This window comes from Galeopterus variegatus, unplaced genomic scaffold (genome assembly GCF_000696425.1).
Source record: "Galeopterus variegatus unplaced genomic scaffold, G_variegatus-3.0.2 Scaffold8980, whole genome shotgun sequence".
Taxonomy (NCBI): domain Eukaryota; kingdom Metazoa; phylum Chordata; class Mammalia; order Dermoptera; family Cynocephalidae; genus Galeopterus; species Galeopterus variegatus.
Window position 1 is genome coordinate 4,760 of NW_007735091.1, and position 17,892 is coordinate 22,651.

Genomic DNA, 17,892 nt, shown 5'->3' on the forward strand with positions numbered 1-17,892 from the left:
AAGTATTTTTCTGCTTTGGATCTGGAGAAGGAAAAATATGACTAATGTCAGAAAAAATCAAAGCAACTAGTGACTCCAGGATTAGGGTTAAGGTGTGTTTGGGATTTAGGCACTGACCTGTATTGGCTAGAAAATCAAGCTCAGGAAACCATCAAATTAATGAACCAATTCACTGAGACTTATAAAAAAGGGTCACCTGTCTCCGAGTGTCAGAAGGAGCCCTTTCTTCTGAGGCTTTCTGAACCAGGACATCTTTCTGCATCCAGACAAAAGAATGAGCCAGCAATCCAGCAGGGCCACCCAGGTCACCAAGGGCTCCAGTGGCCACTCTGCCATTGTGGTGTCTGGCCAGAGCAATGTCAGCTCCACCAAGTCCAAGTCAGTCTTGTGCCCTGGGGGAACCAGTGCCGCCACAGCCTGTGCCATGATCGGGGGTGCCTTTGGCAGCAGGAGCCTGTACAGCCTTGGAGGGAGCAAGAAGATCTCGCTGAGTGTGGCCGGAGGTGCCGCCCAGGCCGGAGGCTGGGCACAGGGGTACTCGGGTGCCTTTGGAGGAAGCCTGTGTGGGGCTGGAGGAAGGGGCATGAGAAGTGGCTTTGGAGGAGGCCCCGTGAGTGTTGGAGGGAGATATGGCAGCTTTGGAGCAGTTCGTGGTGGAGCTGGGGGCTTTGGGTGTTCAGGGGGGTTTCCCCTGGGCATCCAGGAGGTGACCATCAACCAGAGCCTCCTGCAGCCCCTGAACATGGGGATCGACCCCCAGATTGGGGAGGTGAAGACCCAGGAGAAGGAGCAGATTAAGACTCTCAACAATAAATTTGCCTCCTTCATCGACAAGGTTAGTTCCCACGATGGGGGAGGGGCCCATGGCCCTGAGAGCCTCTGGGGCCTGGGCACACGGAGGCCTGGGTTCGGGAGGCTGGTCTGCTTGTGAGCTGGGGGCTGGACAGGCCATGAGCTCTCCTCTGTGACTGATGACAGGTACGGTTCCTGGAGCAGCAGAACAAGGTGCTGGAGACCAAGTGGTGCCTCCTGCAGGAGCAGACGGCCACCTCCAAGGCCAGTGCCAATGACCTGCAGCCCTTCTTTGAGTCCTACATTAGCTGCCTGCAGGCTCACCTGGACAGGCTGCTGATGGAGCGTGGTCAGCTGGATGGGGAGCTGGGCACGATGCAGGCACTTGTGGAGGAGTATAAGAGGAGGTGAGAAGCAGAGTTGTGTGCTGTGAGGTTCAGGTGCCAAGAGTGTGACGATCAGCTGGCTTCTGAGGGCTCTAGATGAGGATCTGGGACAGTATGAATAAGGAGGCAGCTAAATGTGGCTCACGGAGGACCTGCTGTGGAGCACTGTGTTCATGAGCCCAGGCTCTGGAGCCACACTGCCTGGATTTAGGCTTGACGACGTCACTCTCTAGCTACACAATCATAGGTCATTCATTAAATGTCTGTGTCTCCCTTTCCTCATTTGTAAAATGGGGATGATGATAAATGTACCTACCTCAGAGATTCGTTGTGAGTTAATTGAGTGAACATACGCTGAGCGTTTCAAACAGTGCCTGGCAGATAGTGACACATTATTATTCGTTAATTAATATTAATGAAAGGCCCAGCAACCAGAGGGATTACTACTAATAATTATTTCATCATGATTAAAATAATATTAACTAAAAAGGACATATACCAGGTCCCTACTCTGTGCCTGGCTCTGTGTAGGAGCTGGGGCTACAGATGTGCACAAGGAGGTCACAGTCCCTGTTTCCTTAGGGCCCTCTGTCTGGGGTACCAGACTGCCTTAGGGGTAGCAGCAGTAGCAGAGCTGGGCCCTCGGTCATGTCTGTGGCTTAGGGCCTGGACTGAGTGAAGGGCCTAGGAAAGAGAAGCCCAGGGTTGCTCTCTGGGAGTTCCCAGCCCCATAGGCTGAAAGGGATATTAACTGCAGCGCTGACTGGGGATCACAGAGAGACCCAGTGCTGCGGTAGGGAGCCCAGATGTGGGAGGAAATCAGAGGACTGAGCATGAGGCACAGGGCTGGAGGATGGAGGACAGACTGTGTTCCAAGGTCTATTTAGGCTTGGAGGAGTACCAGCTCTTAGCCCAGTGTATGGGCCATTGCCAACATCCTGAATACTTAAGCTAGTGCTGAGAAGGCCAGGAGGACTTAGGGCTCAGTGGGTCCCTATGGCCAAGACAGATTTCTGCTCGGATCACCCTTGGCATCCCCAGCCTGGACAAAAGGGCAGAGTGGGGGCTGGTCAGGGCTCCTCCGAGCACAGCCCCCAGCACAGCTGTGGCTGAATCAGGTCGCTCCGCCTGCAGGTATGATGAAGAGACGAACAAGCGCACAGCAGCTGAGAATGACTTTGTGCTTCTCAAGAAGGTGAGCAAGGCCTGGGGCTGGGAGTGCCAAAGCCAAGTTGGACAGCACTCTGCAGGGGCGGGTCATATTCCCGTCATGCCTGTGGGACTTCACAGGACGTTCTCAGGGCTGGCAGCCTGGTCTCCTCTCAAATGCCATACTCTGCTTCCGTATCATTAGACCAGTGTTAGAGGGTCCTGGGTGATGGGGATGAGAAGTGATGGGGGAGAGTGAGCTGGGGAGAGTCTCCCTGAGCTTAAGATACTTCCCAGGAGAACACCCTGCAGGCTGTGGAAAGGGGCACATGTCCACCATCCCTGGTACCTTATCTCCTTCAAAGGCAGAAATTCTGCTGTCCTTTATTTGCCCTATGACCGAGCTACTTCCAGAGACCATAAGGGCTCGACAGTTGCCAAAGTGCTTTGAGATCTTTGGAATATAATGCCAGTTCCTTGTTGTAATGAGGCGTTAGTGTCGTACACAATAACTCTCTTTAATTTCTGAGTCCCATTTTCAAGTCACTCCAACCCTAGGTAGTTTAATAATCAGGGTAAAAATGGTTTCCATTTCCCTTCATGAAAGTTGTAATTATTGACAAGTATATATTTTAAACAAATGAGAAAATGCTAATTTGGGCCTGGTGTTCTCCCTCCCCAGGAAGTAGATACTGCCTACATGACCAAAGCGGACAAGGAAGTCAAAGTGAAGAGTCTGATGGACGAGATCAACTTCCTGAAGTCCCTCTATGAGGCTGTAAGACCCTGTTCAATTCCGTCACGCATTTAAGATATGATTGATGCTCTCAAGCCCTGTTTTTTGATTCTTTTCTTTTTGCCCTCCATGTTTATTACTGCACCATCAGATTCTGCGACCCCTAAAACTATCCATCTATCAAATATCCTAATTCACCTTTCTTTTTTCTTCTCCCCTTTTTGTGTCCCCACATCTGTGATTGCCAGCACCTCTGGAAAACATTCTTAGAGTCTCCTCTCCTGTCCAAAATACCTGGACCAAAAAGCCCATGGTCGCTCCTGCAGTAGGGCTGGTGGACAGAGGCCTTTTCCTTCTCTAGCCTGCTAGCTGAGATTTCTGCCTGAATCTTGGTCATCCCATATTTTAATGGAATAACTAAACCTGCCCATTTGATGTGAACAGGATTGGCTTTGTGTCTGCAGGAGTACAACAAGGTTCTGTCAGAAACAAATGACATGTCTGTCATTCTGTCCATGGACAACAACCGGCACCTGGACCTGGACAGCATCATTGCTGAGGTCAAGGCTCAGTATGAGGAGATCACCCAGAGGAGCAAGGCCGAGGCGGAGGCTTTGTACCAGACCAAGGTATGGGAGCCGGGAGGAACCATTTTCTCCTGGGCCCTTCATTCCTGCCCATTTAGCCACCTGGGCCCCAAACCCCAACACTGTCCTCAAGGACAGCCAGAGAACTTCTGAAAACTGGCTCGGAAAGACACAGGCTTCCCAGGACCTCCAGGCTCTTGGGAGGGCTTGATGTGGTAGATAAATGTGATCGAGCATTCAGGAGATCAGAAAGAGCATGACAAATCATAGCTGTCATTATCATCACCATCACCAACACCACCAGGGCCAGAGCTAGCCCAGAGAATGCCTCTGTGCTAATTGAAAAATGTGCCCCAGCAGTGTGGGCCACGACTTGACAAAGAGAGTACAGGCTGGGCTTTAGTCTCCACTGACTTCCTTGGCCAAAAGTGCGGGAAGGCAGTGATGCCACCCCCTGCCCTCCCATCACCCCCACTATCCTCCTCCTCATCTTCATCATCATCAGCTGAGCCAGTTGATGAAAGAAGCAAACCCAGCTGGACGAGCAGCAGTCCTTCCTGTTCCTTTGGTTTGGAAAAACCCCTCCACGTGATCTCAAGTACTCTCCTTCCACGGCATGTTCTTGAGGGGCACCCTCCTTTGAACATACACCAGAGCTTGCCCCCTGGGATCAGATCTCACATTTTCCTTTTGAGCTCTCTCTGACTTTCCTGGTTGACAATTTCCTCTTCTTCCCCTTCTCAGCTTGGGGAGCTGGAGACCACGGCCGGCAGGCACAGCGATGACCTGAGGAGCACCAAGAGTGAGATTGCGGAGCTCAGCAGGATGATCCAGAGGCTGCGGGCAGAGATAGAGAGCGCCAGGAAGCAGGTACCCCTCAGCGAGGGGCGGAGAGGTGGGGCTCTGGCTGCGGGCAGGCTCAGCATTTCTGGGATTGGCCCTGCTCTGTAGAGTGCTTCCTCAGCTCGTAGGCTCACTGCCTGATATTTTAGAGAGCGCCAGGAAGCAGGTACCCCTCAGCGAGGGGCGGAGAGGTGGGGCTCTGGCTGCGGGAAGGCTCAGCATTTCTGGGATTGGCCCTGCTCTGTAGAGTGCTTCCTCAGCTCGTAGGCTCACTGCCTGATAAATATGGTAAAGTAATGGCCCTGCCCCTATTATTTTCTTACCCTTCACCCACACAAATGTTTGAGGGTCTTAGGGCATACCCACCCTCCACCTGGGACAGCCTCCACAGGTCTCTGGCAACGACTTGGATGGCCTAGGTGGTCCTGTTGTTCTTCCTATGCTGGGCTGCACTGAGCTGTGACTAGTCCCTACACACCCTTTCAATACTCATGCTGTGATATCTAGAGTGTCCTTTCTCATCCTCCTTAGCAGTCTCTCAAACTCCCAGTTTTCCTTCAAGAATGGGCCAGACAGCTCTTCCTCTGTAGAACCCTTCCTCCTGCCAAGCCCCACTGTCCCTCCTCAGCACCTCTCTTCTGGGCTCCATGGTGCCTGTGCTCCCCACATCATATCACGGCCTTGTGCTATCTTAAATGTCCACTCTTCTGTCTTCCCTACTCCACTGGGAGCGTGCTGGGCTCAGGGGCTGTCTAGTTCACTGCCGTCTCCCCAGTGCCCAGCCTGAAGGAGAGAGGGTAGGTTTTGAAGAGGTGAGCAGTGGTCCAGATGTTGCGGACAGCTCCTCTGGCCCCACCAATCACTGCTGCTTGCCTCAGACCCACGGTCCACGGGTTCTCCTCTCCCAAACCAAGGACACTTGAAACCTCCCTCAAAGTTACCCCCACATGGGATGCTCTTCTCCAGCCTTAGTGGGTCTGGGGAGTCCTGAGAAAGGAGTGAGAGATGGGACCTGTGCTCACCTGCCCTATGTCCAGGTGAGTCCAGAGGCCCACCACACATCCTGTGTCTCTCCTTCCCAGAACAATAACCTGCAGACAGCCATCACCAATGCTGAGCAGCAGGGTGAGTTGGCTCTCAAGGATGCCCAGGCCAAGCTGGCGGAGCTCAGGGAGGCCCTGAAGCAGGCCAAAGATGACCTGGCCCGGCTGCTGCGTGAGTACCAGGAGCTGATGAGCGTGAAGCTGGCCCTGGATGTGGAGATCGCCACCTACCGCAAGCTGCTGGAGGGCGAGGAGTGCAGGTGGGCAGGGGACCCTGGCTGTGGTGGGGAATCTGCCTTGAGAAGCAGGTTCTGGAAGACCTGAGTCCTAGGTGAGATCCACAGTGATTCTCATGTGCACTGGCCATGCCTCCCCTGTCATATCCCCAGTGCCCGCTACAGCATGGCAGGGGACAAAAGACAGTCACAATAAATGTTTGTTAAGCTGCCCTTCACTGCTCAGCACTCTCCCCTTCTCCTAGCCCCTTTAAGTGTCAGGAGTGCAAACTTGTTCTAAATTTTCAAAAGTAGAACGCATCTGGGCAGATAAATTTTTACTTGAAATGAACATACAGTGGATCCCAAGGGCAAACCCCAGTCAATTTTGCATGTTTGTTTTCAATCAGCTCTGATCCTGCCACCCTCTTCATGTGGCAAATTGAGCACATCCTGCCATTGGTGGCTTATGTTTCAGAGCAGCTGAGATCATAGATCACAAGGAACATCTCGTTCATTCTTCAGTCTCCTCCCACTAAGGCATGATGAAATCCCTTCACACACTTGGACTTACCACTCTCCCCTGGTTTCCTAGCCTAGGAAGTTTCTTTGCTTAGGAAGTTTCTCCTAAAGTCTGACTTCAGCCCAGGCTACCGCAGTCACATTTGTGTTGTCTGGAGAGTCAGCAATTGAACTAAATAATCTTCGAGGTATTTCCTAACAGTAATGGTTGGAGTGGCAGGCGGCTCTATGTTTCTATAATTTGCTTTTTTCTTTTTCTTTCTATAACAGGATGTCTGGAGAGTGTCAAAGCTCTGTGTGCATCTGTAAGTATCTTGCATATTTTTTGCTTTGAGGTTGGATTATTACCATTGCTAGTAGGATCGCATAACTACTTTCTGCAGGATGGAGGGGCAAGATCCAAACTTTCTCTCAGAGAAGAAAAATAGGTCTCTAGAAAATGAAGGCATTGCTGAATTTTCTGCATTAATACCTCTTGGAGCTGGATGAGGAGAAAAATGCATCCCCTGCTATTCTTTATGCCTGCCTCTGTCACAGCTGAGCTTACCTGCACACCAGCCACTGTGGCCACCTCGCCTTCTAACGCTCCTGTGCTTGGGCACCAGCTGTCCTTCCTTCAGGCCCCTCCCACTCGCCATCCCTCAGCCCTGAGCACCTCTACCCTCTCCACTCTGCTCTGTGTCCCTGTCCTATCGCTATCTCCTCACCCCCTTCCAACACCTCATGGGCAGAGGGGTGACTGGCCATCTCCTTGCAGCTGTGGTTCACAACACCAGCACCATTGGTTCTGGAGCTGCCAGCCGCAACAGCAGAGGCAGCGGCTCCAGCACCTCCAGCCGTGGGGGCCAGAGCATTCAGTCTACGAGCAGACAAGTCCCCAGCCAGAGATCCAGAGACAGCGGCACCTCCTCTTCCTCAGCCAGAATCATCCAGACCACCACCATCAGCAGCAGCCAGCGCTCCCATACCAAACTCTGAGCTGATGCCCCTGCCCCTCCCTGACAGATGGCCCCTTTCGTCTCAGCCCCCACCTGCCTAGCTCTCTGCATCACTGGGGTTCCTCATTTCCTAGACCCCAGACACCTTAGGCTCAGGGCAGACTCAGGCCCCTTCCCATTCTTGTGGGTGCTGAGCCTCTAGCAGAAGGTTTCTGCTCCCAGCCCTGCTCCTTAGCTCAGTCTGGAATTTGCCACTACTCTCTCCCTCTGCAAGGTCTCCCCTGTAATTCATTCCCCTCTAATAAAATTGCTGCCTATTTCACTGCATCTTCCTTGATGAGTTTTATTGAATGTCACCTTGAGGGATTGGTGGGGTAGGGAGCAGGGGAAGGAAAAAAGAGGGGGAGAGAAAGAAGTTGTGTCCCCAGGGAGCAAGCTGTTGGGGGCAGAGGGCATCAATAGGCATAGATAGATAGAGAGGGATGAGGGAGGATGGGGACTGCTGGATAGACTGGGGCAGCCAGGCAGGATGGAGAAGCGACCAGGATCACCCCCCCGCCCCAGCTTTCTGCCCTGGTTTCTGATATTTCATCTGACTTCTTCATTTTGGTGACCTGCTCCGTCCCCCCTTCTGGGACTGCTGGATAGACTGGGGCAGCCAGGCAGGATGGAGAAGCGACCAGGATCACCCCCCCAACCCAGCTTTCTGCCCTGGTTTCTGATATTTCATCTGACTTCTTCATTTTGGTGACCTGCTCCGTCCCCCCTTCTCCTCTCTCCTCATCGTTCCCAGGCTCCAGTGGCTCCCAGCTCTGCAGCCTGATTAGCCTCCTCAGCATTCCCTTTGTAGCTCCAACCCTCGTGCCACAAGCCTCCAGCCTCTTGTAACCCAGTGCTGGACCCTCATACCCCCTTTCCCCCACCAGCTGAGCCAATCTTTGCACACCCCACCAGAAGAGGGGGCTCCAAGTCATGCCACCACCTCTTCCCACCTTCCCAGGCATACTCTTTGTCAAGTCTGGCTCAGATGTGCAGAGATGTCACTTAATGATCTGAGCAAAGGCTGTGGCCTAGCTCTCCCTTCTAGATGTTCTGTGGCTCCTAGAGGTCCAGCTCACCATGTTGCTGGCCCTTGATGTTGGTCTTTGGGGGTCTGTTGATTTGTTTGATTCAGGGCAGGCAATGGCAGTGTCACCGCTCCTGTGATTCTTTTCCCTTCTCTGGGTGGGAGCGAGAAGACATAAGTTTGACCAGCACATCCCATTCACCCCTCCCTCTGCCACTGGGATCCATCCTGCTGCTCCTATCCCCACTAAAGTCTCCAGGGCCTTCCTCGATGTCCACATGGTGGCCTACTTTTGGTCATTTTCTTACCCCTAGGATTACTGATTCAGGAGGCCAGAAGTGGGGTCTGAGAATCTGGATTTTTAAAAGCTGCCCAGCAGCCCTGATGTGCTGTCAGCGCTGAGGGCCACTGCCCACAGAATGAAGTCCCAACTCCACAGCATAGCACAGAGACCATCGCAACCAGTTTCAGCCACCCCCGTTAGCTCCTTCCCTGTCTTCTCTCTTTCTCCTTCATATACCCTATTCTGAGAACACGTGTGATCCCTTCCCAACATTCCCCCTACCACATTGAAAAATTTCCTTCTCTACCAGGGGTGCTTTTCTTACATTGCCCACCCACCGGGCCCACTTATGCTCATCCCTCAATACCCCACTCAAAGTTACCTCCTCTGTGACGCCATCTATAGCCTTTCTTCCTCTCCTGCTCATGGTACTTCGTTTGATCTGCTGTCAATACCACTGACCCCAGTGTGCTCTAAGGAGTTGTGTACACGCCTGACACCTCCTCCAACAGAACTGTGGGCTCCTCCAGACCATGGACTGGGTTTTATCGTCATCATGTTCTGTTGGGAAGCCCGGTGCCTGACACAAGCAGGTGCTTGACAAATCATTGCTGAGCAAATGAATGAAGGTGTAGAGAAATGACTGAATGGATATTGACCAATGTCGTATCTCTTGGAGGGAATTCAGTCTTAGAGGAAACAAGGGCTGGACATTTCTGCCTGGATTCTCTGGAAAATGTGCTGGAGCATTCCTCAGTCTCAACCCTCGGTCTCTGCTCTAATTTTCATGCCTCTTGGCAGAAAGCAGAGCCAAGGGGTAGGTTGGGACGGCATCTACCTTCTGACTGCTTCAGTCTTCAAACCTAGTTCATGCTTCCTGTTTTTGTCATATTCGTTTATGGTCACAGGTTGCATGGAAGTATTTTGTCTGTGAGTCACAGGAGGGTGTGTGTTTGTGTGTGGCATGTTTGCCCATTTGTCTGTCAGGTCAAATAAGTGAAAGGGCTTTGCAAAGTTGAAGACACTCCACACATGTCAGATGCTATTAAGTGTTGGCATGTATGCTTGTGAGGCTGTGGCTTGGCTTTTCTTGGGGGAGCTGAGAACTTCCTGAGTTGTGTAAGGCTGGCTGGGTGCTGGGGGGCGATGTGCCATGTATGGGGCCTGCCCTCCAAGGGCTTCCAGACTGTTGTTTGTGTGTGGGAGAAGTTAGAAATCTTCATTTGACTTATGGGCACAGTAGGGGCAATGGTTGCTCCAGGAGCTGTAGGACAGGAGAGTTCAAAGGGCCAGGCTGGCCATGTAAGGCATCATGGTGGGGCTGGGCCTTTTGCTGGTTCCTAAATGATGGGCTAGTTTGGGGTGGGAAGGAAAGGGGCAAATCCCTACAGGGTTGCTTGTCAGAGGGCCTGCAGAGAACTCTTCGTGAACCACAGGATGGAGTGAGAGCCATCCAGAGAGGCCAGCGCAGTGCCCAGCACAGAGAGGGTGCTCAGAAAGTGGTGGCTGGTGAGTGGCTGGGGGTGGGGAGGAAGGAGGAGCCATTGCTGGGGCCTCACTAGAGGCCGAGGAGGGAGCAGTCGTCACTAGCTATGAACCGTTTGATGTCACTGTGGCCCGTGGCTCTCTCCTGGCCCATCAGCTTGCAAAACCAGGCCCTGACCAGGAAGGAGTGAGGGACTACAGCACAAATCATTCCCTTTGCTGGGGAGACAATGCGAAGTGCCCTCCTGAGGACCATGCGTGAACAAGTGCGGGGTTGTGTTTGTGCCTCGTCTCCTAATTCCACACTGTGTTTTTGTCCACTATTTCTCCAACATCATCAAGTCCAAGTCAATTGTTCAGAGTCAGGGCTTGTTCCGTAGCTGAGCCCTGGGCAGGAGCAGACTCAGAACTCCCCCTAGGTGCTGATAGAGGGGTCCATTTCCAGAGCCCCGAGTCTGGTGTGTCTCACTCTGTAACATGGGCTCTAGATTGGCCCAGAACTGAACTGGAGGCCTGGCTCTGCCAGTTATTGGCTGCAGGCCTTTGGACAAGTTATTTAACTCCTGAGCCTCAGTCTTCCTCATTTGTAAAATGGAGCTACAAACCCTTCCCTACAGGGTTGCTGTGAGGGTTGAATGGGAAGAGGTCTGTAAAGTGTTAATTATAGAGCTGTCACCTGGCCAGCATTTTGTGACTTGACTTTCTGTTGCTATACAACCCCTCAGTTAGCGCAGCACTTCTGCTTCTCAGTTTATAAAGCCCTTCACTGTACTTAATTTACTGACCTTCCCAACAACTCTACTCAGCAGGCAGAGCAGAAGTTTATAGGCCCCGTTTTATGCCTGGCTAACCAGAGGCCCAGAGGGACCTGGAGCTTAGAACTTGGGCCTCCTGCCTCTATCCAGGGTGCTTTCCATGGCACTGCTATACTGGCCTCAGGGTGGGTGGGTCTGGGCACTTTTAAGAGGCCTCTTCATGCTTTAGAGCCCTCTCCTTCAGGGCTGAGACAAGTTCAAAGCTGCAGCTGCTTGGCCCAAGACCTTCCTTCCTGAGTTTCAGATACTGCGAAGCTGGCCCTCCTCAATGAGACTCAGCTCAGAGCCCACCTGGTATTGCAGAACAGTTCCTATGAAGCTTTGTTCCCTCCGACTGCAGACCGCAGGGCAGGACAGTCTCCAAGAAACCAGAGCTGAGTCCTTCACCCTCCCCTCCTTTCTCCCTCTGCCAAGGCCACATGCTCTCCCTGGGGCCTTCCTGCACAGCACAACTCTTGCTCTGCTCCACTCACCCCACCTGCCATGCTCAGCTCAGCATCATCTACCAGCTGCTGTGCTATGTGTTGCCAAGTCCTGTCCTCAGCCCTGAGTGCTGGCACCTGTGTGCCATCTCCCCAGAGGCTGTGGTTGCCCGCAGGCAGGAGCGAGTGTCCCTCTGCCTCCCAATTCCCCAGTGAGGGCGCACCTTCCCCAGAGCAGAGACGTCTTGGTCATGCGCCAGCCTGGGAGGCACAGCCATGGCTGTGGAGAGGAGGGAGGCAGGGCCCGCTGTCTCTCCTGAGCCCTCGAGTCCTGGAAAGGCCCATGGGGCTGATCCCAGCGGGGGCAACTCCTGTGCCAGCAGTGCATTCTGCTTCTCTCCCAAACGAGCAACAGAGGAGAGCAGCTGGGTTTATACAGTCTTAGGTGTGGGGGATTAGCAGTGGGATTTGCCACTGATAATGGAAGGATTTGGGCTGGGCCCTCATTAGAGGCCCAAACTACCACGCCAATCTCTTTGGAATTTGTTTTTGATGTTTAAATTGCAAACTGACTTCTCTGCATATTCACACTGGGCCAGCTCATTGGCAGCTGTCAAGGGGTGGAAACTGTTTCCCTTCAACAGCAAGGATCTAAGAAGTGCTAAGTGAGGACAGGAAGACAGTGGGGGACAGCTCCTCATTTGCTCCTGGGGCTTCTTTTGAAGAAGGAATAGGCCACTCTTGGAACCAAGGCACTATTTGGATTTTGGAGTCAGGATCAGCCTGCGTGTGAGCAAAGAAGCAGCTTTATGTGCTGTGTTGTCAGCCCCCACCAGTTTCACCCCTCCATGCCTCTTCCCCAGGCCTGACTCTATCCTCAGCATCACAGATGTCAGTGTGGGAAGTGGCCTGGATGGCACTGGGCCCAGGAGCTTCAAAGCTGTTTTTAAGTAGCAGAGTCTTTCCTTTAGGAGATGAGCATGGAGAGGTCAGGATGGTGGAGGAGAGGAGACCAGATGGCGCCCACTGCGTCCCTTTCTCCCACCCACGACTCTCTGAACGCTGGGACTTCAGTAGGTCTGATATGCAGCGCTGCTCCAGGCTGAAGCCTCATCATGCAGAGGAGGAAGCTGAGGCCCGGCAAGGAGAAGACCCCACTAGTGGCTGAGTTGGGGTGGGACCTGGGTCTCGTTTCAGTCTGTGCCCCAGCTTGGATTCAGCTTCATTTCTCAGATTACTGAGAAACGTTGGGCAAGAATCAGGGTCCTGGGGGATGGGGTAGGTGCCAAGGTTTTGAAGGGGGTGAGGGGGACGATGCCCATCTGTGGCATTCAGGGCTTCCTGCAGAAGAGAGCTCTGGGCGGGAGCCTGCATCTCTGTGGGTGTTACTGAGAAACGTTGGGCAAGAATCAGGGTCCTGGGGGATGGGGTAGGTGCCAAGGTTTTGAAAGGGGTGAGGGGGACGATGCCCATCTGTGGCATTCAGGGCTTCTTGCAGAAGAGAGCTCTGGGCGGGAGCCTGCATCTCTGTGGGTGTGCCTGTGGTCCTGCGATGAGCCTGTCTGTCTGTCTGGGCATCAGTGTGACTCACCCTATGCGCGTTTTGTGTCTCTCTCTCTGTAGAGAGTCGGGCAGCCCGAGGACACCAAGTGCGTTCTGGGGGAGGGAGAGCTGGGTCAGGCAGAACCACTGCTTGGCCACATTTCCTTAGGTCATGTTACTGGAGGGTCTTGTTGTGCTTGGTACGCTCAAGAGGGAACAGCCACTCTAAGGTTTGGCGGGTCACTGGCTCGAATCGGCCTTCCTCCCAGTTAACCCACAAGGAAATGTAGGGGTGCCCAGTGGTCAGGAAGTAAGGGGTGAATGAAGGGGAGGAGGTGAGATTAATGAGGGAATAAGGGAAGAGTCCACGAAGGAGCATGTGTGGAGGAACCTGGGAGAGGAAAGAGGGAGGGGTCATTTCAAAAGGGGACGGCCTCTGCGAGACTCATTTTCCAGAGAGCGCCTGGGGTTTTACTGTCAGGATCTGAGTCACCAAGGGTGGTCTTTGCTGCCCAAGAGAAGTGGAGGCAGATGTTATAAAAGTGACTGACATTTCACACTACACCTGACAATTCACAGCGGCCTTTTCTCATACATTATCCTTTCAATAGCCTTAGGAATAAGCCGTCGTTAATCTTAAATTTTCCAGGGCAAGGAATCTGAGCTTCCTAGGTAGTGTGCCTCACATGGGCTGAAGGGAGTGGGCCTTGGACATCCTGGATTCATTTTGCTTACACAAGCTCAGAAGAGGAAGGCGGGTGGCCTCTATGGCCTGGACCAGGGGGTCTCCCCCTCTGCCCCGCTGGGTCCAGCCTTCCCTTAGCTTTGCCTTCCATGTGCCCCTCTCCCTGTCTGCTCACTCCCTCCCAGGGTACTCAGCTGTGACCTTTACTTCTTCTCAGCCCACTGCTCATTCCTATTCTCAGACAGATGCCGCCTCCCCCAGCTCTTCCACTAAGGCCTCTCAGGCCCTAGTTCCAGGTATCCCTGTGTCTGAGAACTTGCTCCTTAGTGTGTTCCATAGGTGTACCTCTCCCCACTAGAGGGCGAGCCCCTGGGCAGCTGCTGTGCTCTCCAACATCTGCATCTTCCTTCTCGTGTCAGTCTTTCTCCTGCACAGCCCTCCCCCTTCTGCCCTTCTCCCCCCAGGTCCTTGCCTGTGGCCCTGCACTCACTAGGTTCCACACCCATTCCAGTAATCTCCCAGGGCTGGCAGGGCTGGCAGAGTGGTGCAGGGCCACAGGAGAGGCAGAGAAGTGCTGACCTGTCATTCCCGGGATGAGAGCTTAGGTCTTTTGGGGATTAGAGGCTGTGTCCAGCCCTGCAGGATGGACCCTCTCTCAATTTAAGCTTATTTTGGGTGAGTAACACTGGAAAACAAAGCAATTTGGAATATGAGTGATTATCAAGGTGTGTTGTGAATTTTTGGACTCGACCTCTTGCTGCCAGGCAAACCAAAGCTGATAATACCTCAGTTAGTTGGCTGGCACCATCAGCCAGGCAAGATCCCTGGCCCTATTTAAGGGTCATCTGTGGCCAGCACTTCAGAAGGCTTCTGCGCTTCCTCCAGCCTTCTGTGCTCACACTTCCTTTGGAGTACCTTGCTGCCCACCATGAGTTGCCAGGTGAGCTACAGCACGCAATCCTGGTTTTCCCACGGGGGCCACTGCCAGGGCTTCAGTGGCCGCTCAGCTGTGGTGTCCAGCCAGAGCTGGATCAGTTCCACCAAGTCTTCATTGGTCGCCTGCTGGGAGGATGTTTTGGCAGCAGGAGTCTCTAAAGCATCTGGGGGAATAAGAAGATCTCCATCAGTGTGGCTGGAGGCAGCACCTGGGCTAGCAGGTTTAGGAGGGCTTCGGGGGATGTTTTGGAGGCAGTACTTTTGCAGGTAGTGGAAGAGGGATAGGTGGGGGTTTGGGTGGAAGAGCTGGGGGCTTTGGTGGAGGAGTTGGAGGTTTCAGAGGAGGAGCCAGAGGTTTTGGTGGATGAGCTGGTGGCTTTAATTTTCCTGGCGGCTTTGACTCTGGTGGCTTCTCAGGTGGAATCCATGAAGTGACTGTCAACCAGAGCCTCTTACAGCCCGTCAGTGTGGAGATCGACACCCAGATTGGGCAAGTAAAGGCCCAGGAGCGGGAGCAGATTAAGACCCTCAACAACAAGTTTGCCTCCTTCATTGACAAGGTGAGCCCCTCTTGGGACAGCTGGACAGTAAGAAAATCTGGCCTAACCAGGTTGGCCTCTTTTTCCTCTTCTCCTTGTGAATCTGAGGAAGGAACTGTGGACTCACCCTATGCCTCCAGCCCTTTGTGGCATGTCACCAGGTGGTAGACCTGTTTAATGCAGTATCAGGTGATCAAAATACCATGGCCCCTCACTGGACAGATTTCCTGTTCATCAGCGGGACGGCTGAGACCAGCTCCAGGGATAGTTTGTTGCTGTCATTGATGTTCCCTCCCTGCTGGCTTCCGAATCCCAAACATGGAATTCCCTTTACATCTTAGGGGAACTGTGAACTGCTCGTCTTTGAAAGAGAGGCTGCCTCTGCCCAAGCTGGATTTGTATCTGAGAGATGAGCTAATCTGCCATGTGTGGAAGGAGAGGGATGCAGAAAGGTTTTAGAGGGTGGGATGGGGTGGAGGGGTACCTCCTCCTTGGTGGTTCTCACAGGAAGACTTCAGTGTGAGAAGCTGCAGATGTTGAAGGCATCTGACACTTGTTTACATGTATACACTGAGGGCTAGGCTGGAGAGATGTTCTGTAGGGATTCCTGTGTCCTGGATATTCCATGCAAGGGAAACCATGACAGTGATGGTGGTGACTATGGCATTTAGGAGAGTGTCATCAGCACTTGTAGTTACGATGACTGGAGATCTCTTTGTGACCCTCAGATAACAGGAGGCCTTACAGAAAGGGTATAGATTCTTTGGGGGTCCTATCACCATATGTAAGTGTCTTGGGCAAAAATGAAAAATAAGTTAGTCTTAATATTGGAACATCACACATTTTTAGAGGTGAAGCTTTTGAAAGTAAAGTGACTTGCTGGAGACAGCCAGCTGGTTCCCAGCAGACACCTAGGCGTCTGTATAAATTCAGTCACAGAGAGGTAGAAAGTGACTCTGAAAACACTGCTCCTCCATGCAGGTGGGTCTGGCTGCCCAAGGTGTCCTTGGCAGCAGCATTCTTAAAGGGGGATTCCTGGGTCTTGGGGTCCCTAGTGTCCAGCATAAGGTCTAGCACATGCTTGGTGCTCTGCAAATGTTTGTTGAATGACCAATTGATTAATATTTACTCATCTGCTTATATGGTTGGCCTTGAACTTGGGTGCAGAAATGTTTTGTAGCTAGTAAAAGTGTGAGACATCTTCAGTTAGTTGTTAAGTTTAAATGCAGGGCTCAGGGATCAGGCTTGACAGAGGGCCTGATCCTAGGTGCGTCTAGGACCCCTGATCTTGGGAAAAGGTCGTCTGAGAGCCACTTACCTATAGTTTGCTCTATTTTCCACCCTAGTGTAATGTTCCCAGGACTGTAAATGTCTTCCTGGAGACTGTGTTTGCTGTAGGATGCTGGAATCTCCTGCTATTTGTTGAGTAGTAAATGATTATGAATGAATGATACAATGGTAAGATCACTGAGCCTATGTATCAGGGAACATCAGTTCTGTTGCTGTTTTTTACTAGCTTGTTCTGTGTTCTTGGTTATCTCTGTGCTTCAGTTTTCTTACCCGCAACATAGGGCTCTATCTGCCGTGCATTACATCAACACTGCTGTTCATATGGTGTTAGCACTGCAGTCCTGCAGTCCTGCAGGAAGAGACAGGGAGATCACTGGGACTTTGTTTCTGGGGAAGTCATGAGCTGTTGTGACTGGAGCTGGCATCAGAAAGCCTCTTGATGCTCTTTTCTCACTGGGCTGCAAGTGTGATTCCTGGAGGAGCAGAACAAGGTCCTGGAGACTAAGTGGAGCCTTCTGCAGGAGTAGGGCTCCAGTTCTAATGCCAACAACCACAGCCTTGAACTGTGTTTTGAGAACTACATCAGCAGCCTCAAGGTCTATTTGAATGGTCTGCTCAGTGAGAAGAACAAGCAGGAGGGGGAGCTGAGAAGCATGCAGGAAATGGTGGAGGACTTCAAGAAGAAGTGCATGTGCCCATTCCTGGGGCAGGCGTGGTGGGGTTCAGGGCCTGGCCTAGAGTCCAGGACACCTGGCTTCAATTGAGCTCTGTTCCAGTTGGTATTTTACTTGTAGGAGCTTAATCAACTTTCACTGACTTTCAATGTTCAGTGAAGTAAAATGGTGGCTCATGCCTTATTTGGGGCAGAAATCCTTTTTGGAACTTAATGAAAGAATATACACATAAATATGTGTTCGTGTGCGTGTATGTGTGTATAAATTTGAGGGGTCCTAAGATACCCTGAAACTCATTCATGAACCCTATAGAACCAGATATTACCCTGCACTCTCCTTGAACCAGATCATTTCCATGCTCCCTGCCAATTCTGCCAGTCTATGAAATTTCATTTCCCTGTCCATAGACTTCTAAATGAGAAGCAACTTGCTGTGTAGTTAAGAGCGCAGGCTGGTGAGCCTGGAGGTGGCAGTGTCAGCAGCAGTGGAACTGCATGGCTAGAGGCAGACCCTTCCCCCTTCTTGGACTCAGTGGGGAGCACCAGCCTATGGGGTCCGACCCGCCAAGTTTGGCCCAGCAGAACTGCATGGCACTAGGGGCTCATTCTACAACCATGGAACAGGAACCAAGGTGGTTTAACATAACCACCCCACACCTACTGTCAAGCAAAGACAATTCACCTCTACAGTAGCAAGCAGGGTCACTCCACAGCCAACTTCAGTGTAATAGAAGAAGCAAACCCTCTACCAAATGACAAAGCATCAGCAAAAAAATACTAGAAGTACAAACAATCAAGAAGAAATGACAGCACCAAAAGAATACAGTAATGCTCCAAAGTCAGACTCCATGGAACAGGGCATCCTTGAAATGTCTAAAAAGAATTTCAAGCAATGATCTTAAGAAAATTTGAAGAAATAAAGGAAGACTCAATTAGAGAACACAA

General features: G+C 52.1%; 1 protein-coding gene and 1 pseudogene across 1 annotated transcript; both read left to right on the plus strand.

The window, feature by feature from the left end:
- The first annotated feature begins 274 nt into the window (after positions 1-274).
- LOC103608919 (keratin, type II cytoskeletal 2 oral-like) lies at positions 275-7,251 on the plus strand. The gene is made up of 9 exons (XM_008593308.1): positions 275-835; positions 979-1,199; positions 2,313-2,373; positions 3,010-3,105; positions 3,528-3,692; positions 4,395-4,520; positions 5,576-5,796; positions 6,544-6,578; positions 7,031-7,251. Exons 1-9 carry the CDS (start codon positions 275-277, stop codon positions 7,249-7,251), a joined length of 1,707 nt encoding a protein of 568 aa, XP_008591530.1.
- A 5,345-nt stretch (positions 7,252-12,596) lies between these two features.
- The window catches only part of LOC103608920, an 18,480-nt pseudogene continuing 13,184 nt past the window's right edge, over positions 12,597-17,892 (plus strand).

Coding starts and splice junctions, on each gene's coding strand:
- LOC103608919 (XM_008593308.1), top strand. CDS start 275: ATGAGCCAGCAATCCAGCAGGGCCACCCAGGTCACCAAGGGCTCCAGT. Junction 3,693..4,394: donor AGGCTTTGTACCAGACCAAG/GTATGGGAGCCG, acceptor TCCCCTTCTCAG/CTTGGGGAGCTGGAGACCAC. Junction 4,521..5,575: donor TAGAGAGCGCCAGGAAGCAG/GTACCCCTCAGC, acceptor TCTCCTTCCCAG/AACAATAACCTGCAGACAGC.